This window comes from Polypterus senegalus, chromosome 1, assembly GCF_016835505.1.
Source record: "Polypterus senegalus isolate Bchr_013 chromosome 1, ASM1683550v1, whole genome shotgun sequence".
NCBI lineage: Eukaryota > Metazoa > Chordata > Cladistia > Polypteriformes > Polypteridae > Polypterus > Polypterus senegalus.
Genome location: NC_053154.1, coordinates 325354674 through 325380608, shown reverse-complemented (window position 1 = coordinate 325380608; position 25935 = coordinate 325354674). Strand labels below are relative to the sequence as shown.

Genomic DNA, 25935 nt, shown 5'->3' with positions numbered 1-25935 from the left:
TTATGGTACAATAAATAAGTAAAAGGAGATTAAGAGGTGGCATGAATGAAGTGTTTAAAAATATGAAGAAAATTAGCACAGTGCATTGAGTCTGTTACTTTATAATTGGTTCAATAAAAACAGAGCAAGCGCAGCTGGAACTTTGTTTAAGAGTAAATTTCACACAAACATTAGGAAGGTTTTCTTTACACAGATTAGCAGACACATGGAATGAGTTGACATGTAGTGAGGTAGGCACCATGTACATGTCGCGATGTATAAAAACTAAACTTGGCGTAAAGCCACGCACATACTCACGGCAGCCTACCCCATTGTGTACACATTTTTCTGCTCGGTTTTGCAAACTGGTGGCACCCAGCGTTAAAGCAGTGGTACAGTTTCTGTGTGGTATCCATTTTTTCAGACTCACATCAGTGACGTAGGATTTATCAAATATATCGAAATTAACTGCATATTGTTTACAGATTTAATTCACTTGATTGCAATCACTTCAAAACAATTTAAAAGTGCGCGGAATGAACAAACTTTCCCAAATACTACAGCTGCTTTAGTGTTGTTACTCTCAGTGCACCACTCAGAGTATTTCAACCCATTGTATGTGTGTGTGGAATCACAGCTGTACAGCAGCTGATTGGAAAGCTCTACAGCGGGTTGTGTCGAGAACACAGAGGATTATCGGGATACAGCTTCCAGCCCTGGAGGACTTTTATAGCACATGCTGCCTAAACAAAGCCTCCAGCATCCGTATGGATTTCACTCAGCCATGCCTCAGTCTACTGGAAGTTGGTCCTGCCTCGCTCTTGATGCTTGCTGGGATTGATGTGACCCTGAATACATTGAAAAATTAAACGTGTATATCGAAGATTTTTCAATGTTCCATAAAAGTTTTGAAGAATTGGCATTGTAAGCTTACAGCTGGCTTTACATTTATTACAGAACTCACTGGGTGGCGATTGGTATGTGGAGAAAGAAAACGGAAGGACAGGAATTGGGAATTGATAAGTTTAGACAAGTGCTGTTTCTAAGTTCTACATAATTCAACAAATGCAAAACACTCAAGGAAAAATTATAAGCCACCAAGTTTTCAAGTAACAAACATATGCAATTATTTTAGATAGATAGATAGATAGATAGATAGATAGATAGATAGATAGATAGATAGATAGATAGATAGATAGATAGATAGATAGATAGATAGATAGATAGATATGAAAGGCACTATAGATAGATAGATAGATAGATAGATAGATAGATAGATAGATAGATGATAGATATGTAAGACACATAGATATAGATAGATAGATAGATAGATAGATAGATAGATAGATAGATAGATAATCTATTAATCTCAAGGGAAATTCACATACTCCAGCAGCAGCATAAAAACAATATTAAATTAAAGAGTGATAAAAAACAATAATTAAATTAAAGAGTGAAAAAAATTGTGGGGGTAAAACAGACAATAACTTTGTATAATGTTAATGTGACTTGAGGAACAAAAGTTCAAAACAATAAATGTTGGGGCACCACTGTCCCTGATTAATCAAGGCAAAACAGAAAGTTGAAGAGCTCTTCTGCATGAATAGGAAATCAAATAAACAAAGTAGAAAGTCAGTTAGGGGTCAAGGGATTCATTCCGTCGGTGAAGGCCACAAGGTAGGAGCTCCGTCCTGCGCTATGCTCTGATCAAAGAATGAAGCCTCCATCCCGACTGCCTTGTGCTTTATAGGCGGGAGACCAGAAGTGACGGAGTCAGCTGCCCTCACTGAGCATCTTCTCTGAACTGTGGAGGGAATGGAAAAGGACATGATTAGCACCAGCACCCTCTCTCGTCCCGGAGTGGTATTATGTACCTCAGATCAGGTGCATACATGACACCAAGCAACAGCTTGATACTGTATACATTCACACTAGTTACTTTGAAAAGTAACGATTGTTTTTTTTTGGATTGTTGTGGTACTGTTTCCATGGCACGTGGACACAGTTTCCTGCTTGTGTGTTTACTGTCACAGTCCCTAGGCTGAATATTAAGCAATAGTAAATCACCCCAGGCTTAGAATAAATTATGTACAAGAAAGCGCTGCATTTCATTTGTGGTTATATCCCATTTCTTTGGAAGGGAAATCAAGACATAAATAATATATTTTTGCTTTTATAACTTTGGTTTCCATGTGTATATGTTTGGTTATACATATTTACTGTCAATTTGCATGCACACACTTTTGGCTTGCACATACCTGTATAATATAAGTTGGTGTGCATACAGTATAGATTTCATATGTGTATACCACAAAAACATTTTTTAAAGTGTTTTGGGCATGCACTCCCTATGAAGGCACTAGATACATGTGTTGTGTAGATTCGACAGACTGAAATATGTTGTGAAGTCTCAGGTTGTTCCTTCTACAAGTATAATGCACAAGTATGCCCACTGATAAACTGGTATCATGTCCCCTGTTTCCTGCTTGCTTCTGTCCCTTTAGGATGGCCTTTCGTTCTTGTAGGTAGAAGTAGTGAATTTCCTGACCAGCTTATCCAGGGCAGGGCTGTTTGGTAGCTGGAGCCTAATCATTGAGCACAAGGCAGGAACACCACCTGGACAAGGCAAACACACACACTTACTCGGTACAATTTAGTGATGCCAATTCTCCTAACCTGCATGAAGAAACAAGAGGAGAACATGCAAACTCCACAGAAGGAGTACCCAGGACATGAACCCCTGTCTCCTTGTTGCAAGGGAGCAGTGCTGGCATGGTGCCACTCTGCCACCCTGAGTTATAACAGTCAGTGAGAAAGTAAGAATTCCTAGCTTAGAAACATTCTTTCAGATGGATAGATAGATAGATAGATAGATAGATAGATAGATAGATAGATAGATAGATAGATAGATAGATAGATAGATAGATTTATTAATCTCAAGGGAAATTCACATACTCCAGCAGCAGCATACTGATAAAAAACAATATTAAATTAAAGAGTGATAAAAATGCAGGTAAAACAGACAATAACTTTGTATAATGTTAATGTTTAAAGCCCCCCTCACCACGGGTGGAATTGAAGAGTCACATAGTGTGGGGTCTCCTCAGTCTGTCAGTGGAGCAGGATGGTGACAGCAGTCTGTCGTGAAGCTGCTCCTCTGTCTGGAGATGATCCTGCTCAATGGATGCAGTGGATTCTCCATGATTGACAGGAGCCTGCTCAGCGCCCGTCGCTCTGCCATGGATGTCAAATTGTCCAGCTCTGTGCCTACATTACAGCCTGCCTTCATCACCAGTTTGTCCAGGTGTAAGGCGTCCTTCTTCTTTATGCTGCCTCCCCAGCACTCCACCGTGTAGAAGAGGGCACTCGACACAACCTTCTGATAGAACATCTGCAGCATCTTATTTTTTATTTTATATAAAACACTTTGTAGGAGGTACTTATATGTATATTGCTGTATTAATACTACATTGACATTGACCATGGCCAAAGCACTAAAATCACTTTTTTTTTCTTTTAATTTTTTTTAAGAGCTGCAGTGACCACCAGACACAAAACCAAGGAAAACCCCTTAAATGTAGCAATTGTCACAGTCCAGATTGTAATAATAGACAGTTAAAAATATGACCTGTAATAATACATCAAGAACCACTGCAGCATCTGAGCCAGCAGGAGCAAGCTATAGTGTAAGAAACAGTCTTGGGTTGAATTTGAAAACCTGGCAGAGCACACCTTTATTTTAAAGAATAATTTAACCTAATAACTTAGTCTAATGTGACTGAGTGAGGAACAACAAGTTCAAAACAATAAATGTTGGGGCACCCGGCTGTCCCTGATTAATCCAAGGCAAAACAGAAAGTAAAACAAGAGCTCTTCTGCATGAATAGGAAATCAAATAAACAAAGTAGAAAGTCAGTTAGGGGTCAAGGGATTCATTCCGTCGGTGAAGGCCACAAGGTAGGAGCTCCGTCCTGCGCTATGCTCTGATCAAAGAATGAAGCCTCCATCCCGACTGCCTTGTGCTTTATAGGCGGGAGACCAGAAGTGACGGAGTCAGCTGCCCTCACTGAGCATCTTCTCTGAACTGTGGAGGGAATGGAAAAGGACATGATTAGCACCAGCACCCTCTCTCGTCCCGGAGTGGTATTATGTACCTCAGATCAGGTGCATACATGACACCAAGCAACAGCTTGATACTGTATACATTCACACTAGTTACTTTGAAAAGTAACGATTGTTTTTTTGGATTGTTGTGGTACTGTTTCCATGGCACGTGGACACAGTTTCCTGCTTGTGTGTTTACTGTCACAGTCCCTAGGCTGAATATTAAGCAATAGTAAATCACCCCAGGCTTAGAATAAATTATGTACAAGAAAGCGCTGCATTTCATTTGTGGTTATATCCCATTTCTTTGGAAGGGAAATCAAGACATAAATAATATATTTTTGCTTTTATAACTTTGGTTTCCATGTGTATACGTTTGGTAATACATATTTACTGTCAATTTGCATGCACACACTTTTGGCTTGCACATACCTGTATAATATAAGTTGGTGTGCATACAGTATAGATTTCATATGTGTATACCACAAAAACATTTTTTAAAGTGTTTTGGGCATGCACTCCCTATGAAGGCACTAGATACATGTGTTGTGTAGATTCGACAGACTGAAATATGTTGTGAAGTCTCAGGTTGTTCCTTCCACAAGTATAATGCACAAGTATGCCCACTGATAAACTGGTATCATGTCCTCTGTTTCCTGCTTGCTTCTGTCCCTTTAGGATGGCCTTTCGTTCTTGTAGGTAGAAGTAGTGAATTTCCTGACCAGCTTATCCAGGGCAGGGCTGTTTGGTAGCTGGAGCCTAATCATTGAGCACAAGGCAGGAACACCACCTGGACAAGGCAAACACACACACTTACTCGGGACAATTTAGTGATGCATGAAGAAATAAGAGGAGAACATGCAAACTCCACAGAAGGAGTACCCAGGACATGAACCCCTGTCTCCTTGTTGCAAGGCAGCAGTGCTAGCATGGTGCCACTCTGCCACCCTGAGGTATAACATTCAATGAGAAAGTAAGAATTCTTAGCTTAGAAACATTCTTTCAGATAGATAGATAGATATGTAAGACACTATATAATAGATAGATAGATAGATACTTTCAGATAGATAGATAGATAGATAGATATGTAAGACACTATATAATAGATAGATAGATAGATACTTTATTAATCCCAAGGGGAAATTCACATACTCCAGCAGCAGCATACTGATAAAAAACAATATTAAATTAAAGAGTGATAAAAATGCAGGTAAAACAGACAATAACTTTGTGTTAATGTTTAAAGCCCCCCCCACAACGGGTGGAATTGAAGAGTCACATAGTGTGGCGGAGGAAAGATCTCCTCAGTCTGTCAGTGGAGCAGGATGGTGACAGCAGTCTGTCGCTGAAGCTGCTCCTCTGTCTGGAGATGATCCTGTTCAGTGGATGCAGTGGATTCTCCATTATTGACAGGAGCCTTTCAGAATTGGAAACTGAAAAAAGAATATTCATTCATTCATTCATTCATTCATCCATCAATCCATTTTCAAACCAGCTTGGGTCAAGGGGAAGCTGGAGCCTATCACTGCAAGCACTGGGCACAAGGTAGGAACAACCCCTGGTCAGAGCTCCAGTCCATTGCAGGGTGAACACACTCACATACAAACACACACTTATGCCAATTAGGAAATGCCAATCCACCTAACCTGCAGTTTTTACAGAAATTATTTAATTTTGTGTATTATTACTCAGAACTTTAATAGGGGAAGCAATTTAGTCTTGTGTTTTCAAGCAACGTTTAAACAGTGCCTTATTTTTTGGTTATTAACAGCTTAAATCTGTAGGTATGGAGTCGGTGGGGGATCATATCATCATCATATAAAAAAATACTTTTTAAAACCACTCTTATATTAAGTTAAAAAGTGTACTAAAAAGTAAAAAATAAGTCTCTTATACATCACTTGTAAAATAAAAGGTGGGCACTTTTGCTAAGATTTTAAAAAGTGTTTTTGAATGTTGATTGATGAAAAGCGCCTTTTTATTTTACTTTTTACTTAATATTAGAGTGGTTTTTAAAAAGTATTTATATATATATATATATATATTATTTTTAACTTTTTAGTCTTGGATTTATTTTAGTATAATTTTGTAATCAATATTGTAACACTTCCTTTAATATTTCTATCCATTACTAGCGCCATCTATTGGTGAAATCTTTAACTATTCTTCATATGAAAATTTAATTTCTTAATTAACATGGATTAATTGATCAATTAGTGAAACTGATTATTGATTCATGTATCGTCATGTCGGAAGTGAGTAAGTGTGCAAAATTTCAAGTCATTTGGACAATAGGAAGTGGGTTAAATATCGATTACAAGATTTGTACCAGACTCCAAACAACCAACCAACCATTTTCTAACCCGCTGAATCCGTATACAGGGTCACGGGGGTCTGCTGGAGCCAATCCCAGCCATCACAGGGCACAAGGCAGGAACCAATCCCGGGCAGGGTGCCAACCCACCGCAGGAGACTCCAAACAGGTGAAGTTAAAGGAAGCGTGGTAACTAGAGAGCCCGTGCTCCCGGTGTACAAGTCGGTGAAACTGAAATCAGGGCCAACATTGTCATCCACAAAGCAAGAGAAATTCTTCGACATGATCCCAGCCATTTCTGTATGTAAACAAAAAAATGAATCAACACATTAATTTATTCTTTAAATACGGGGTTAGGTTGTGAAGCATAATGACAGCAAATGAAGAAACAAAACAAAAAAAACAATACAATACAATTTATTTTTGTGTCGCCCAAAAATCACACAAGAAGTGCCCCAATGGGCTTTAGCAGGCCCTGCCTCTTGACAGCCCCCCAGCCTCGACTCTCCAAGTAGACATGGAAAAACCTCACAAAAAAACCCTTTTAGGGAAAAAAATGGAAGAAACCTTGGGAAAGGCAGTTCAAAGAGAGACCCCTTTACTGGTAGGTTGGGGGTCAATACAACACAAGACACAGAGCAGAACACAAGTAATCCTCAAGACAGTATAACAGTAAAATAAAAATATTACAAGTCCAGAGCAGAATAGAACAGTAGATGATATCACATAATATGATTTGTACTATGATCTATGTACTTCCAGACTCTTAACTTTTATCTCCCTTTCAAAATTAACCGTATGGCGGCAGATTCCACGTGTAGTAATATTTCTAATCCTGTCTTCAGTAAAAGAGAACCACAGTTCTGTGTGACTTGGCTCATCATTTTAATGTTCAAGTTACCTGGACATAAATGGTGCCAGTAGTCTGAAATTATTATTTCTACATAATACACCTTCTGTTTATGTTTTTTGGGATCTAAAATGTTATAATTCAAAGAAATGGAGTCTCATGAATTGTGCAAAGAATAATGTAGACACAACATTAGCCTTGATTTTCTTCCCTATCATTTTTAGCCATTTCTTTTACGTGCAGGTGTTCAAAGGGATTTATTTTTTTTTGCATCTGAGTGTGGTTTCTTTGATCGAATCAATAACTGAAACAGAAAAATAAAAGCTAAAGTTTAATCAAATTCCCAGACATAATCTAGTTTCACACCTTTGACATATGTCGCATCGCATTCTGCTCATAATGTAACTTCTAATCTCGTTTATCTTTTTCCTTTGAATGAGGCGCTTTTATAACCTCCTCCTCACCTTCCCTTTTAGTAAACATCTAAACCTATGATTTGCCCTATTTAATGATTGTTACATTTGTAGCACTTGACATTTTGCACGTTCCAGCTGAATGTACGTGTAAAACTTATTTAAGTGAAATTGTCTGTGTGATATCTACAAGCTTTAAAAAACCAACGGAATCCCTATTGTCCACATTTAAATAAGAGACAAGATGCTTAAGAATAGTATTAACAGCAGACATAACTTGCTAAAAAGTAAGTATTTTTATAAAAATAGTGAAATATATCGATAAAAAGTTGCAAAATAAACAAAATGCATTTAAGTATCAATTTGTTCTACTGTTGCCGTAGCTTGTAAAAATGTTGACTTTGAATAACACATCCATTTTAGAAACGTATTTATTTCTGTTACAGTGTTTTAGGGTTGGGGATTCTGGTTATTTTTTTTCACCAGCATTTATTCATTTTGCTCCAAATCAGGGGTTCTCAGACTCGGTCCTGGGGGACCCCTGTGGCTGCAGGTTTTTGTTCCAGCCAGCTTCTGTTTTCAATTGGACTCTTTAAGTGAACTGTTGTTTCCCAGATTCCCTGTTTTGGGAGCAATATACAAATTAGAACACTAAGTAAAAGTATTAAAATGTGCTAAGTAGTTATATGTGTGTTTTTTTTCGTTTTAACATTATTTTCATCTTGATTGTCATTCTACTTTTCTAGGTGTTCTAATTGTTTAATTAATCCGTTATTTACTACTTTGTGGGGCTGACGCTAAATTACTTTGCAGCCTTTCACGATTGAGTGTTGTTTTCTTGGGTTTCTGCTCTGCTCATTTTTAATTGTCATTATTTAAGATTCAATGAAGGGAGCAAACTGCACAGAGAAAGGGCGAAATATAATAAAAAGAGAGTTAAGCATTTAAATCTATAGCAAAAACAGAAATATTTCTAAGTTTCTTATAAATGTAAAAATCATGCTGCTGTGCTTTTCTGAATGCAGAATAAAAGATAAATAATTGCAGCTAATGAAATGAGATCAGTGCTATCAGGTGTTGTCACTGATTTGGACTCTGATTGGAACAAAAACCTGCAGCCACAGGGGGTCCCCCAGGACCGAGTTTGAGAGCCCCTGTTCTAAATGATTGATGTCTTTATGGTTAATAAATAATTATATTTTACAACACAATTCTATAACTTGATGAAGCAGGTTTGAAAATGGACGGATATATTCAGGTTTGCATTTTATTATCAGCTAGGTTTTGTATTCTACATTAGTCTGTTATAGATTTTAAGACAAACAAATCAAAATTTAGTATTTTTATTTAAATTTAGTATTTATTCCCCTCTACATATTTTTAATTTTGCATTTGATTGTAGTTAATTTCTGTTAGTATTTACTAGTGATCTTGTTCTGTATATATTAAATTTGCATTTTTTACAACAGTATTTTTAAGTCAAATTCAGTGTGGTTCATTTAGAACGTTCTATTCATATGGAGCCAAAATTCATTTTTGCCATTTGATTGTTTAGAACTGTTTTGTGAAATATGTTAGTTACAAACTTTATATAATTTAAAAGAATAATAACATTGTACTATAACATAAATATTAATATTTTGCACTTGACTGTCACATAAATATAAAGCAAAAGCATGTATTCCGTTATAAAAATAATGTAGCTTACATGTATTGTATATCATTTATGGAAGCCTAAGTTTGGAATAACATTCTCTATGAATATCTCAGGTTAAATACTGCATGATTATTTCTAGAAGTCTAATTATTCTGTTTTACTACAATACTTATCGTGATGTTTATTATACTTCTTATATTTCATTAAATGTTTATTTTGTTGTAAATGCTGTACTCTCATGCTTTACGGTACACTTTTAATTTTTAATGATAAATTAGGTTTTAATTGTTTACACCCCAAGATGAAGTTATGTCTACTATGATAGCTAGTATAATAAGTAATGTTAATGTGATATAATATTTCTATCCATCATTTTTACATCCATTCATCCATTGATCTTCCTAACCCTCCTTCCAAACCCACGTAATTTGGTCCAGTGCTGCAGGTGTTTAGTGTATCCAACTACAGAGGGTGTAAAGCAGGAAAAAACCCCGGACACAAAGAAAGTGCATAATAGGACCCATCCATCCATCCTCTTCCGCTTATCCGAGATCAGATTGCTGGAGCAGCAGCTTGAGCAGAGATGCCCAGACTTCCCTCTCCCCGGCCACTTCTTCCAGCTCTTCCAGGGGAATCCCGAGGTGTTCCCAGGCCAGCCGAGAGACATAGTCCCTCCAGCGTGTCCTGGGTCTTCCCCGGGGCCTTCTCCCACTTGGACATGCCCAGAACACCTCACCAGGGAGATGTCCAGGAGGCAACCTGTTCAGATACCCGAGCCACCTCATCTGACTCCTCTCGATGCGGAGGAGCAGCGGCTCTACTCTGAGCTCCTCCCGGATGACTGAGCTTCTCAACCGATCTTTAAGGGAAAGCCCAGACACCCTGCGGAGGAAACTCATTTCGGCCGCTTGTATTCACGATCTCGTTCTTTCGGTCACTACCCATAGCTCATGACCATAGATAAGGGTAGGAACGTAGATCGACCGGTAAATTGAGAACTTTGCCTTTCGGCTCAGCTCCTTTTTCACCACGACAGACCGATGCAGAGCCCACATCACTGCGGACGATAATAGAGCCCACTCACTCACATATCCACAGGCCAATTTGGATACACCAATGAGCTCAGCATGCAAGCACAATGTGGAGACATCACACAGGTAAGAACCAGCTGCTGGACTTTCACCCAGAACAGTACACCAGTGAGGCAGCAGTGCAAACCATTTTTCCTCCCTAATGTTAATGTTGTTGCATGTAGTTCTCCAGCAAATAGTTAATCATAGTAAGTTATGTATGTCTGAGTCTCATTCTTTTCTCCACCTGTTTTTGAAGTTGTAAGCAGATAAATTCAAATCCAATCAAGTTTTTATTTGTCACATACAGTTACACGTGGTACAATATGTAGTGAAATGCTTAGTTGCCAAACTCCAAGACTGTGTATTAGAAGAATTTAAAAAGTCAATAGATGGTAAAAAAAACAACTCTTTAGATATCAATAAATCAAAAAATGCACAATGTTAGCATTATATTAATATTGTAAAAATATATAATAAAAAAAATCTGTGACTGTAAAGGGGATTGTTCCTGTCTTGTGAGCTATGCTTGCTGGGATGCCATCCCCTACCCATGTGACCTTGCTCAGGGTTAAGCAAGTTAGAAAATGACATGACCTAATAAATAAATAAATAAATAAATAAATAAATAAATAATACATACATACATACATACATACATACATACATACAGGAGAGTTAACAATAGAGCATCATGTAGCTCTAGGCACGGTCCTCATTTAGGATGTGGATGGACCGTAGGAAGAAGCTCCTTCTCACCTCTCTAAACTGGGCTTCAGGCAGTGATAGCGTTTCCATCGTGGTTATTTTCGGCATGGCTAGTATCTCTTATAATTCTGATAAACGCCCATGACGTTTTGATTGCTATCACTTCCCACTGTAGTGAAGTGACCAGCGTTAAATGACCACTCTGTGTTGGATTCTCCCTTAGGTTATGTCATTCTTTTACTTTTGTATTTATTTAATATTTGCTTGCTTTTTTGAATTATGTTTGTGAAAACTAATTTTTATATAGTCTATAGGGAGTTCCATTGCCTCATTCCACTAAACAAAAAGGAAACCAGAAGATGCCAAATAAAGTGGCACACACAGGAGGGTAAAAACAAGGAGTCAATATAAAGATGAAAGTAAAAGAAAACCCACTGGGCCTTTCTAAACAGGTTAATGCTTCCTGTTTAAGCTGTGGGGTTCCTGTCACTCTAACCCACAATTTAGACGTTCCTAACTCCTCTTTCACCAAACTCTGATTTTTCTTCAGGCTTTTGCCAGTCCTCATCTATCTAAATGTAAAATCCCAGGCTTGAATGTCCTATCAAACCCCAGCTCGCTTGCTCTACTGTGATCAATTTTATTCCCCTCAGAAGTACTTATAAATCAGGGGCCAGTTTCCACTTGAACCAGAGACACCAAGCGAGATCCCCATCCAGTATCTCCTTTTGTCCATGCAAACCCAAGCTGAAATTTGGCTCAAAAAAGGTCAGAATAACATGGCTACTTCTTAGCTACATCCTCTTACAGAACAACTCTTTTACAACTGTAAAACTAAAGAAATCTGCGGTGGGCTAGCGCCCTGCCCGGGGTTTGTTTCCTGCCTTGCGCCCTGTGATGGCTGGGATTGGCTCCAGCAGACCCCCCGTGACCCTGCAGTTAGGATATAGCAGGTTGGATAATGGATGGATGGATGAAAACTGAAGAAACAATATGTTTTCAAAATGATCCTGTAACTTCTTTATTTTTGTTTGATTGATTTTTAATTTGCTTTGTGGCGGTGCTCACAGTGAAATAAAAATTGACTGATTTTAAAATGCTCCATTGCTAAACTGTGTATATAACGTGATTCACTTTATAATTGCAGTTGTCTAATGACTTAGCTAAGTACAGTATTATGATTTCTGTGTTGCAGAAGTAGAAGATTCCTGTGACGTGCTAATAGTTTACACTGAAGAAGCCTCTGAGTGGAGAACCTACTTGCAACATATTCTTGTTTCATCTAATCTCTTCTCCGCAAAGTCTATAGTCCCTTACAGACTGGACAGTAGTACAACGTTTTCCAGTGAAGATGTCAGACTCTTTCAGCACAGTCGATGCATTCTGCTCCTGATGTCCTTTTCGTTTCTGGATGTTTTATGTGACGGGACATTCCTTGAGAGTCTGAAGGAAGCTCTTTGTCAGCCGAGCAAGATTGTGATGCTGCTTTGTGGCGTGACAGAGACAGAATGGTTGGAACAGTATTTTCAGGAGTGGTATCAGTGGAAAAAGCTGTACCCCGAGGATGACCCTTCATTGTATATTACAGCTGTTCAGCAGATTGTTTCTGAAGGTAAGGACCCATTTGCACATTTTAATGCAAAATTGTTGAGTTAAGAAAAGAGAACATAGTGAGTACAAAGGGAGACTTGGTTTTTAAATGTAATTTTTGCCATTATGCCTGTGTCTCATCTATAGATGTTTTCTTTGTGATTTATCCCAGCCCTGTGCCATCCTGATTCTGCTTTTTCTCCCCTGGCAACCACTTGTCAGCCAAGTGACTCCTCACAATAGATATTAACATGTGAGACTATGACAGTGTCACGTGATAGAGTAGATAGATAGATGTGAAAGGCACAATATGATAGATAGATAGACAGAGAGAAATGAAAGGCACTATATAATAGATAGATAGATGTGAAAGGCACAATATGATAGATAGATACTTTAATTAATCCCTAAGGGGAGATTCACATACTCCAGCAGCAACATACTGATGATAAACAATTGATATTGATGATTAGATTAGATAAGATAAGAACTTTATTTATCCCGAGGGAAATTCTTTTGTCATATACATGCTCAGTGCAACAAGAGGAATAAAGAGTTTAAAAGATCAGTCATAATAGTACAAACAGAATAACTAAATAAACAGAATAACAAAATAACTCTAAACAAAATATCAAATAACTATAACTAATAGTTTGTATTATAACTATATAACTAATTTGTGCAAAGCAACAAACAACTATAACACAAACTATAACAGATATAATAAAATTACAGATTATTAGTGCAAGTGGTAATGAAAAGTGGCTAGTGTTTATGCTATAAAAAAATGAGATAGCAGCATGTGATGATGAGAAGCATCACCTACAGAATGAGGAAGAATTATATAGTCTTATTGCCACAGGTAGAAAAGATGTCCTGTGGCGTTCGGTTCTACACTTGGAGGCAATGAGTCTTTTGTTGTGTGTGCATCCGATGACCCATCAAAGAAGCATGCATGGGGTGAGAGGGGTTGTCCATGATACCGAGAAGCTTTTTCAGTATTCTCCTCTCAGACACCTCCGCCAGGTTCTCCAGTCTTACACCCAGGACAGAACCAGCCTTTTTAATCAGTTTGTTCAGCCTGTTGGCCTCAGCGGTCTTCAGCCCACTGCCCCAACACACAGCTGCAAAAAACACCACACTCTCTACTACAGAGTGATAGAACATAGTCAGCATCTTCCTACAGACATTGAAAGACCTGAGCCTCCTCAATAGGTAAAGTCGGCTCTGCCCTTTCTTGAAAACCGTGTCGGTGTTCTTGGACCAGTCCAGTTTACTGTCAGTGTGTATCCCCAGGTACCTGTAGTCCTCAACCACCACAACATCAGTTCCTCTGATGGTGACAGGGGTGGGAAAAGGAGCCTGTTTTCTAAAGTCCACAACCAGTTCCTTTGTCTTTGTGATGTTTATCTGTAAAAAAATTTAGCTCACACCACTCCACAAAGCTGTCCACCACCCTCCTGTATTCATCCTCTTGTCCTTCCCTGATACAATGATATTTAATTTATTTAATGATATTAAATTAAAGAGTGATAACAATGAAGGTATAACAGACAATAACTTTGTATAATGTTAACGTTTACCTCCGGGTGGAATTGAAGAGTCGCATAGTGTGGCGGAGGAACGATCTCCTCAGTCTGTCAGTGGAGCAGGACGGTGACAGCAGTCTGCCGTGAAGCTGCTCCTCTGTCTGGAGATGATCCTGTTCAGTGGATTCTCCATGATTGACAGGAGCCTGCTCAGCGCCCGTTGCTCTGCCACAGACGTCAAACTGTCCAGCTCCATGCCGACAACAGAGCCGGCCTTCCTCACCAGCTTTGTTTACTTGATGTGCCAAGTATGTTTGATTTGGAGGCTCCTTTGATATAGGTCCATTAGTGTTCATGCAGTCCTTGAAAAGCTGTGTCTGACAGGGCAGACGAGTCACTTAAAAGCATATTGTGTTGTTTTAAGCCATTGTTTCCCAACCTCGGTCTTGTCACCCCCTGTGGCTGCAGGTTTTTGTTCCAATCAGATTCCTAATCAGTGACAACACCTGATAGCGCTGATCTCATTTCATTAGCTGGGATTATTTTTCTTTTATTCTACATTCAGAAAAGCACAGCAGCATGATTTTTACATTTATAAGACATTTAGAAATATTTCTGCTTTTGCTATAGATTTAAATGCTTAACTCTCTTTTGTTGATTTCATTATATTTTGCTCTTTCTCTGCGCAGTTTTCCCCCTTCATTATATCTTATTAATGAAAATTAAAAACGAGCAGAGCAGACACGCTGGCAAACACTGACTAATCAAAGGCTGCAAATACTTTAGCATCAGACCCACTAATTAGTAAATTATAGATTAATTAAACAATTAGAACACCTGGAAAAGTAGAATGAAAATCAAGATGAAAATATTGTTAAAAAGAAAAAAATACATTATTCCTATGTAACTGCTTGGTACATTTTAATATATATATATTTTTTTTTTATCAAACTTAGTTTTCTAATTTCTATATTGTTCCCAAAACATAGAACTTGAGAAATAACACATCATTTAATTAGCCCAGGAGTCCAATTAAAAACAGAAGCTGGTCGGAACAAAAACCTTTAGCCACGGGGGGCCACCGGACCGAGTTTGGGAAACACTGCTCTAGATAAATAAAAGAAAAAAAAATCTTATAATAATCTCTGCTATGAATGATGCTATATAAAATATGAGAAAACTCTATACATTAAGTATAACAGTTAAGTTCCACATTCAATTCAAAGTTCTTCTGTTAACCTTTAAGGCTCTCTCCTACATTTCTGACTGACCTCCATGTTGCCATCAGATCCTCTTCCTCCATCCACTTGACTGTCCCCTTCGCCCGTCTTACCACCATGGGGAGCAGAGCGTTCAGTTGCTCTGGAACTCATTACCATCTGTGCTTGGAAATATTGATTCATTCTCCCTTTTCAAATCTAAACTTAAGACTGCTTTTTCTCTTTGATTACAATTGCTGATTTTAGTTTTTGTATTTTAGTTTTGCTTATAATATGTGTTTTATCTATTGTTCAGTGTCCTTGAGTGTTTAGAAAGGTGCCTACAAATAAATAAAGTGTATTATTATTATAAATTAAAGACTCACTTTTCACTGTGCATTCATAGTTATACACCTATGTTCCATTTTTATAGTATCACACATTTGTTTTTATTTTCAACACTATTGCAAGTTCTAATGTCTCATTTAGTGGGGGCTGAACATTTGTGGCCCGCTATAATTCACACCCTGCCTCCACCCATGCCAAAGATAATATATGTGGCAACTCTACTCAAGAACATTACAAATGCTATCAAAAACTAAAAGAACAAGTATACTTGTGAAACTGTATCTAAGCAATGTTGGCTACAGATAATGTATGTGGCCACCTTGCTCAGGGACATTACAAAAGCTGTCAAAAAAACTAAGATAACAAGTATACATTTGAAACAATATTTGAGCAGTCTTGGCTTAGTTGTGTAATTGCATTAAAAATATAAAACAACTGAATCCGTTAAATTTTTTTTATTGTTTGGTTAATGTCTACATTGTTATCGCATTCAACTGTCTTTTAAAAGTCGTTAGGGTCTCCACCCTATGCAAGTATGGTTTTTTATAATAAGGTGAACAGCTAATCTATCCACCTTAGTCAGACCACTGATTTTCTTTTTGTTTTAATTTTCAGTTTGTGCTTCCAGTTTGGAAGTGTACTAGTTATGTTAAACTGCCAGAATAAAAATAAAGTAGCACAACTCCAGCATTACTTATCCTGTTCTCATCTGTCATATAAATGCAAACAAATTATTTGGAGTACAAGTCTTAACAGTGATTGAATTTGATTGAGGATCACACATTCATCTGAACTAATCCATGCCATTTCTCTGACAGATGGTGCCACAGGTATAAATTCACCAGAGCACTAAAAACGTACCACTGACCATCCCTGTCCTTACGCTGGCTTCAGTGCAATGTGAGGAAATGCAGTCTTAATTAAAAAAAAGTAGAAATGCACAGAATTCACTCGAGCTCCATTATGTGCAAAGCATGCAGTCATTCAACTTAAAGTTTTATCAATCGAACACATCTGTCCAAAATGTTTGCAGGGCAAAATCCAACCTGCGAACATTGCAATCAAGTTTCAGCCTCACTGGGTCACATGCTTTGGGCCTGCAGCAAATTAACACCATTCTGGACCAAAATCTTTAAATGTCTTTCAAACGGCCTTGGTGTCCCAATCCCTTCTAATCCACTAACAGCTGTGTTTGGTGGGCTCACAGAGGGGCTTAAAGTGGAGAAGGAAACACAAACAGTAATGGCCTTTACTACACTATTAGCATGTAGACTTCTCTTGCTCAACCTGAAGAATCCTAACTCATCTCTTTTAAGTCAGTGGGTAACCGATGTTATATATTATCTGAAATTGGGAAAAAAAAAATCAAATTCTCACTTAAAGGATCTGCACAAAACATTTTCAAAACCTGGCAGGATAACATCTTAGAATAAAATAAACATTCTCTCCCCTCTTTTTTATTCTCCTAATTTTTATTCATGTATTAATTTATCTATTTACTTTTACTATTTAAAGTTTTACTCTGTTGGCCTAGCTCTCTTTCTCATGGGTGGTGGTTGATTTAACTCAAACCTAGTTTTGTTAAACTTGACTTGCTATGGAATGTTATTTGATTTTTATAAAATAAATAAAAAGTAGAAAGAATGGAGATAAATATTTATTGGGTCCACAGCCTGCCATCCTGATAATTAACATGATACACAATGTGGAGGTGGGTACAAATATAAATTGGTTAAGAACATTGTCCTCTTTACTTTATCCTGTATATAATATTCATATTTTGTCATATAACTTTGTTTTATTATTTATATAAGTAGTTATTTCAACACCAGTAACGGCACACTACACAATAACGTGCAGTGAATACACTCGACTTGAGCATTCCCAAGAGTTTTCAGACTGTCTCTGTACGTTTGCTCAGAGGTTGATGCGCTTGTTGCTTCCCGAGCAGCTCGTCTTTTCTCCACCCTAGTGGCCCGCTGCTTCTCTTCTTTCGTCGGCATGTTTTCTTGTTAAAACTGATGATGTCAGTGTTTGTGTTGCAATTACTTGCTACATTTTCCTTAATTTTTCACTTAAGATGGCACTTAAGTCTTCAATCTGCCTCAGGAATGATTTAAGATATGAAGAGGTAGGGGAAGTGACGGCGAAGGTGGTAGGGATGAGAACGGCGCCTGTACGTATGCACCACATGGCCACCCTGCAGCCCACTGCCGTGAGTAGATTCTACAATAAAATAAAATAAAAATAGATATAGATACAGTAATCCCTCCTCGATCGCGGGTTGCGTTCCAGACCCCCACCCGCGATAGGTGAAAATCCGCGAAGTAGAAACCATATGTTTGTATGGTTATTTTTATATATTTTAAGCCCTTATAAACTCTCCCATCCTGTTAACATTATTAGAGCCCTCTAGACATGAAATAACACCCTTTAGTCAAAAGTTTAAACTGTGCTTCATTACAAGACAGAGATGACAGTTCTTTCTCACAATTAAAAGAATGCAAACATAGCTTATCTTCAAAGGAGCACCGTGAAGAGCAGATAATGTCAGAGAGAGCGCTCGCTAAGAAAAGCAAACAATCAAAAAATCAATACCTGCTTTTAAGTATACAGAAGCACTGCGATAAAGCGGCATTTTGTAGAGGAGCGTCAGTGTCCTCTGTGTAAACAGCCCCTCCGTCAGGCAGAGAGAGTGAGAGGGACAGTAGTGATGGGTCGTTCTTGAACGATTCGTTCATTTTGAACGAATCTTTAATGTGACTCAGGAAGAACGAGTCGTCTCGTGGGAGTGATTCGTTCAGTCGCGCATGCGCATTTGCGCAACTTCCTATAGTTTCTGTATTGGAATTGATTCACCTGTTTCGAGTCTTCGGGTTTTTCGAGTCGTTCGCTCATCACGTGACAGCCCCATAAGCTTAACCAACTCAGTCTGAGCGGAAACAGAATTGATTAGTTCATCTCGAGTCTTCGGGTTCGAGTCGTTCGTTCATCACGTGACAGCCCCATAAGCTTAACCTATGCAGTCTGAGCCGGAAACAGAATTGAATGAAATGACTCGAAAAATGATTCGTTCATTTTGCTGAACGAGACTCAAAGATCGGAGTCAGTAAAATGATCCGAACTTCCCATCACTAAGGGACAGAGAGAAGCAAACAAAACAAGCGCCACGCGGGAAGCATATCTTATATCATTGAGGAGTTTTAGTTAATATGTAATACATGCTCTGATTGGGTAGCTTCTAAGCCATCCGCCAATAGCGTCCCTTGTATGAAATCAACTGGGCAATCAAACTGAGGGAGCATGTAACCTAAATTAAAAGACCCATTGTATGCAGAAAGCGGCGAACCAGCGAAAAATCCGTGATATATATTTAGATGTGCTTACATTTAAAATCCGCGATAGAGTGAAGCCGCGAAAGTCGAAGCGCGATATAGCGAGGGATTACTGTATATACTTTATTAATCCCAAAGGGAAATTCACATAAAAAGAGGAATAACCTTGGAGGTCAATCATCACCCCGAAAGTGGATAGTTGACATCACTTAGTATAAGTGTACCACATTTCAGGTCAAACGGATTACAAGCTACAGGCGATTTAAAATCCTGGAAAGACAAACGGACAGCCACGGTGGCGTATTATATAAGAAGATATAATGTTGCGTGAGGCAGTGCTTGTTCCTGACTTTCATTTCATTTTTTTTTTACCATTCAAAATAAGTTTTATTCAGCTTTGTCTTAGTAGAAGGAAATTATTGTTTTTTCTCCGATTTAAAGATATCTTAACTGTTTAGGCATGAGAATCTTCATGTTGTGCCTTCATTAGTAACTAAAATATATTTTATTTGGAATGCTTAATTATGTCAACCCTTAATGGTTTGCCACTACTAATGGATTCATAAATTTTGCACTGCAACAGACTATGAAGCCGTGATCTAAACTGCAGTTGTATCTTGCAATAACTTATTTATTCAAAACAGCCAAGATCACTATACTTCAGAATGAATGAACAGAAAGAGCCAGCCTTTGCTAAGACCTAAAGGCTTTTGCGATATTAGAGGAGAACTTGAAATAGGCAGTTCATAATCGAAATGGCATGATTGTTGTTAAAAGAATTGCAACATTATTTAAGGAGGAGTCGGGCAGGATCCAGTGACCTTTTCTGTATTAATATCTGCACATGAAATGTCTGGTTGTAGTTATCGTTGCTAAAGGTTTCGGAACCGTTTATTAGGCCCAAATGTATTGCATGGAGCTTTTTTAAATAAATAGAAACATTCACTAGGATCTTTTATCTAATTTTAAGAACTAGTTAATGATCTGAAAATATTTATTATGAATAGTGTGGAATAATACAGGAAAAAAAACAGATAGTGTTAGTTGTTAGGTGACTTGCTCCTTTACAGTAAATGCCTGCTAGCTTACTACCCGCTGGAGAAAAGGGCTTTTAATTTGCAGTAGTAGTTAAGGCTAAAAGTGTTAGTGGTTAATTTCAGCAGACTGCGTCAATATGTTTGTTTGCCCACAATCTGGCCAAAGAAAATTATGCAAACCACACTTTTCAGTACAACCATCCTGTTTTCATGGTTATATATAGATCTAGATATTTTTTATAAGAATAAAAAAAGGAATTGAAGGGTTATTTTTATTATTGTAATTATGACAGGAATGACTGCTAATGTGTACTGTATAGGAGTTAATTAATATTCAGTATAATATGTTACATAATAAATTGTAACATTTATGATGACTTGTGATAATTTCACAAATATGCTAATAGCTAATTCACAAAGACATTAAATAATTTGCATATCGTAGTCATAATCAACTAGCTAAACACTGGGCAGGTTGTGAATGGCAAACCGTAATAAATGAATTATAGGGTTATAGCACATGAAGTAATAAGTAAGGAAATTAGAGAAATGGATCTGCAATTTGGGCTGCACGGTGGCGCAGTGGTAGCCACCGCAGTTAGGAGACCCAGGTTCGCTTCCCGGGTCCTCCCTGCGTGGAGTTTGCATGTTCTCCCCGTGTCTGCGTGGGTTTCCTCCCACAGTCCAAAGACATGCAGGTTAGGTGGATTGGCGATTCTAAATTGGCCCTAGCGCATGCTTGGTGTGTGGGTGTGTTTGTGTGTGTCCTGCGGTGGGTTGGCACCCTGCCCAGGATTGGTTCCTGCCTTGTGCCCTGTGTTGGCTGGGATTGGCTCCAGCAGACCCCTGTGACCCTGTGTTTGGATTCAGCGGGTTGGAAAATGGATGGATGCGTATTATCTAACAATATCCATCAAAGACTGGCTCCTGGTACCCTGACGGTAAATATTAATAGATGTAGTCAGCAGCAACTTGGGGTAAATACCTTTTTAATCAGGAATAATGCCGGCATCAGAGTATTCTTTGGAATTCTTTGTATATTCTTGTAGACTAAAGAAGTATACAACTTTATGAAAAAAGATACTTAGCTCAATAATTCAATTTAAATAATATGGACATGGGTCTGAACTTGCATGTATTAGTTCACTAGTTTTTCTGGTGTGCATTGCCACATCATTTGTGTATCAATTACTTTTTAAACGTTTTGTTTAAATATTACAGTGCCACACTTTTTCAAGTCAAATTTTTAATAATAGTTGTGTAAATTCTTTTTTCTTTTTTTGTTTTCATTTTCAGTAAATATGATTTTGACATTCTGTATTTATGTTTTGCTACCTGGTGTTATAAACATGAAATTCAGTGATGCCTTTTTGTTCAGCTTCACTCTCACACTTTTGTGATTTCTGTTCAAGAAAAGGTATTTTACATGTAAATATGTCCTCAGAAATCTGAATTGGAATAAAAAGGTTTGAAAGGTGGAAGGTGAATAATGTAATGTGTTTGAAAAGTGCAGTATGTTTGATAACTCAATGTGAAGTTAAACAACGATACATCTTCATCAGTGTAAGTTAAGGATTTTAAAGTAACATTAGTATGTAGTTCTAAATGTGGCCATTTAATGTTTTATTCTACATCAAATGATTCCTTCCTGTCTATTGTTATCTATTTAAGTAGCTTAATTTCCTTATTTTTTTGTGTATATTAAAAATTAATTTTGTCAGTAAAAAATCATCAGCTTTTTTCAGTTTCCATAGTTTATCAAACATGTATTTTGGTAGTTAGATTGCTTTTCTCCAATGTTGTAACAATAATAAAAATAATTCTTTATATTTATATGGCGCTTTTCTCACTACTCAAAGCGCTCTCCACACAGGGAGGACCCAGGAAGCCAACCCACAATCTCCTTACTGCAAAGCAGCAGCACTACCACTGCGCCACATTCGCCACATTCGCCACATTCGACGTGCGTAGACATTCAATAAGACTGATATATTTTTATTTTATATTTAAAACACAAAGTAAGCAGTACTTCAATCTTTGTTTCATTCATATACAAATATATTATTCAATTTAGACATGTACAGTTTTATTTCTTCATGTAGTTATTGCTAAAATAATATATTTGTTATCATATAGTGGTGAATGTCTCGGACAAAAAAGCTAATATGACTGTTAATTCTATGCAGATCATATTTTTTTGGAACAAGGTGTAGTGAAAACATGGCAGTTTTAATAAATTCATTTACATTGTCTGAGGATCTCAGTTAAGATCAACAACCCTCCACTATATTAAGGACACAATGTGTCACTGAAATTTTATTAACTGGACCATAATACTGTATTCTCAAACACACTTAATTCCACTCAAGGTGGTAGGGGCCAATGCAAAAACAGCTCAAGACAGAGCACTAGTCCATCGTAGAGGGCACTCATTCCCCCAACCATACCTAGTCTCACACAAGGACCACTTTGGAAATAATAGTTGATCTAATGTGGAAAAATGTGGGAGGAAAATAAGAGTAATTTGAGGAAAACTAATCAAACACAGAGAGAATGTGTGAACTCCACGCAGACAATGGCTGAGTATGGAATTCAAACTCAGGGCACTGAATGTGAGAGGCAGTAACACTGACCACTATGCCACCGTGCTGCTCTTAACTGAATAAGAGAGTGAAATGTTTTACTTTATTCTTTATGTGGAAAATATCTTTATTTAAAGGGCCTTATAAAATCAATATTCCACTTAATACTTTCAAGCCAATACACTACCTTTATACCAACAGCATTACATTGTTGCTGTGACAGCCAAGTCAGAAGTTATCTTTCTTTTTAATTTTCTTCTTTATTTAGATTAAAGTGTGTGTGTGTGTATATATATATATTAATTAATTTGCTTCCTTACTTATTTACTTATTTATGTTTTTATTTATTTAAAGAGCTTCTGTAAAAAGCTAAATCTTCCACGGGGACAAATAAAGATCTATCTATCTATCTATCTATCTATCTATCTATCTATCTATCTATCATATAGTGCCTTTCATATCTATCTATCTATCTAATAGTGCCTTATCTATCTATTATATAGTGCCTTACATATCTATCTATCTATCTATCTATCTATCTATCTATCTATCTATCTATCTATCTATCTATCATATAGTGCCCTTCATATCTATCTATCTATCTATCTATCTATCTATCTATCTATCTATCTATCTATCTAATGTGTATTTTATTGATAGATAGATAAACCCACTAAAGAAAACATTTTCTACAGTTTAGGAAAGTAAATATATTACTACAGTTAGAGCACTTAAAATATTTCAGTGTTTAGAAGAGTATTCATTTATCATAGGAAGTTTAACTTTAGAATGCAAACATTATGGTCTTCAAGAGTTGAAACATCTTCATACAAGCTGATAATTAAGGAAATATTTTAGTTTTTAGTCAGAAAAAAATTAAGCGTAATGCAGTGTATGTGTCTTTCAAGGGTTTGTGGATCAGAAATACTTTTTTTTTATTATTTGTCCCATGTGTCATGCTATTCAAGAACGTCAAGAAGAAATAATCAATATAATTCACAAAAACAAGTCCATGTAAAAATATGGTTAAGTGAAGAACATAAAATGATGTGGAGGCTTAATGATCCACTGTACAGTATCTGCTAATGTTGTTTAGGAAACTGAAGATAAACGGGCCTATGCTAATTCCTTGTATGAAGAAATAAGACGCAAGCAAGCCCAGTTGAGTAAGGGTAAAGATGACTGAAATAACTACATGAAGAAATGCAACAAACAAGAAATGTTAACACCTAGTGTACGATAAATGTTACTGTATTATTATCTTCAGTGCTGTGATACTAAAAGACAAGTGTAAAATCAGTATAAGAAAGTTTGAAATCTAATCGGAACCATTCTGTAGTCCTTTTGAACAATACAAACTTTAATCCACAGTCGCTGGTAGCTTACTTTGTTAGTTTTCATTCTATCATGTAGAATTTGCTGATTACTGTTTTATGAAGACCATTTCAATTTTATTGTCTCTGTACTTTATAGAGAAAAATGGAGGTGTCCCTGTAAGAGGATACTCTGTTTTATTCCCTTTATACAGAACTTTGAAACCTGCATAGTCAATATGCTAATTGTATTCATTGGTTCCAAAAGGCCTCAGTTTTTCTTCGCTTGTCCACCACAAAGTCATGTTCAGTTCTCAGTGGTTATGTTTTACTGTATCCTTACATTGGTATAACACCTACGGCAGCTGGTTTATTCCACTCTTGTACAAGTCCTCAGCACGGTGGCTTTGAGCCTTGCAACTTGAGTGTAAACCTCCACATGGGAATGATGAGAAGATTATCTCAGTGATTATCCTCACCTCATTAGCAGCAGGAAACTGCATCAGAGGCATGCAAGCAGACAGCCGAAGCAGCTATGAAACTTTGTGGTTACTATTTATGATGAAGTGGAAGATAATAATCAAACATTTAAGTCTCATTTATATATATGGTTCACTTAATGAATATAAAGGAAAGATTCTCTGGGCTCAAGCTTGCATCTTGGGTGCAGATTTTTGATAAAATACGCACAAAGATGAGACGATGAATAATGTAAATGTAGGTTGTATGATGAAATACATGTCTAAAATGACAAGAATGAAAAAGGTGTTTTACAAGCAACATTAATTAGTTGAATGTGTTAGAAGAGAGAAGATTCTAAACTATCAAAGGAGTGACTTAGTGGTGTTACTGTTCCAAGGAAAATAGGGGCCAAAGTTGTTACCTTTACAAGGATGATTTTTTTTTTGCTTACTTGGTATGTTCTACTTGCGCATATTTGGGTTTCCTCATATTATCAGATTTGTTATTTTTGCTGAAGTCCTTCCACTTGTAACATAGAAATAAATGGGTGTTCATTGTATCCTTTACAGGCGGCTCGGTGGAGTTTGCATGTTCTCCCTGTGTCTGCGTGGGTTTCCTCCCACAGTCCAAAGACATGCAGGTTAGGTGCATTGGCGATCCTAAATTGTCCCTAGTGTGTACTTGGTGTGCGTGTGTCCTGTGGTGGGCTGGCACCCTGCCCGGGATTTGTTCCTGACCCTGTGTTAGGATATAGTAGGTTAGATGATGAGTGACTGACTGACTGGCTGTATTCTTTAGTGCAGAGCTGTGCACTGCATACAAAATTAAAATGGTGTTATCATAGATAGATAGATAGATAGATAGGAGGATAGGAGGAGGGCTTGTGCCTCCTCCAGACCGCGAGGGGGCGTCCGTCCTGGTTATGTTGGGAGCCTCGGGTTAAGGGCTTGGAAGCCCAGCCCTGTAGGGACCCGTGGCCACCGGCAGGCGGTGCCCCGGTGCCTGGATATCCCGAGAGCCCGGCACTTCCGCCACACCAGGAAGTGTTGGGGGGAAGACTTTGGAGGACACAGGTAGAGCTGCCAGGAGGACAGCCGGCACTTCCGCTACGCTGGGGCGTGGCCAAGGGAAGAATGCCGGGAACACCTGGTGCTCGTCCAGGAATCATATATAAGGGGCCGCCTCCCTTCAGTGAGCAGTGGATGTCGGGTGGAAGTGGACAGAGCTGGAGAGAGGACTGAGGCGGCCAGGAAAGAAAGGCACAGAGACTGTGAGCCCTGGACTTTGGGGAATCGGCGCAAGAGGCACTGGGGTTTTGTGAGCGCGATAAAATTGTAAATAGTAGTGTAAATAAACAGTGTGTGGTGATGAACAACATGTCTGTCTGTCTGTGTCCAGCCAGCGTTCACAATAGTCTACTAAGTAATACAATACAATAGTATTAC

At 37.8% G+C, this 25935-nt stretch overlaps 1 protein-coding gene across 3 annotated transcripts in view; it reads left to right on the top strand.

Moving 5' to 3' along the window:
* pik3ap1 (phosphoinositide-3-kinase adaptor protein 1) overlaps positions 1 to 25935 on the top strand; it is a 163994-nt gene that overhangs the window by 4428 nt on the left and 133631 nt on the right. For all 3 annotated transcript variants that reach the window (XM_039737351.1, XM_039737342.1, XM_039737360.1), the window contains exon 2: positions 12291 to 12707. In XM_039737351.1, the coding sequence (XP_039593285.1) occupies positions 12291 to 12707 (417 nt within the window). The remainder of the gene's footprint in view (positions 1 to 12290; positions 12708 to 25935) is intronic.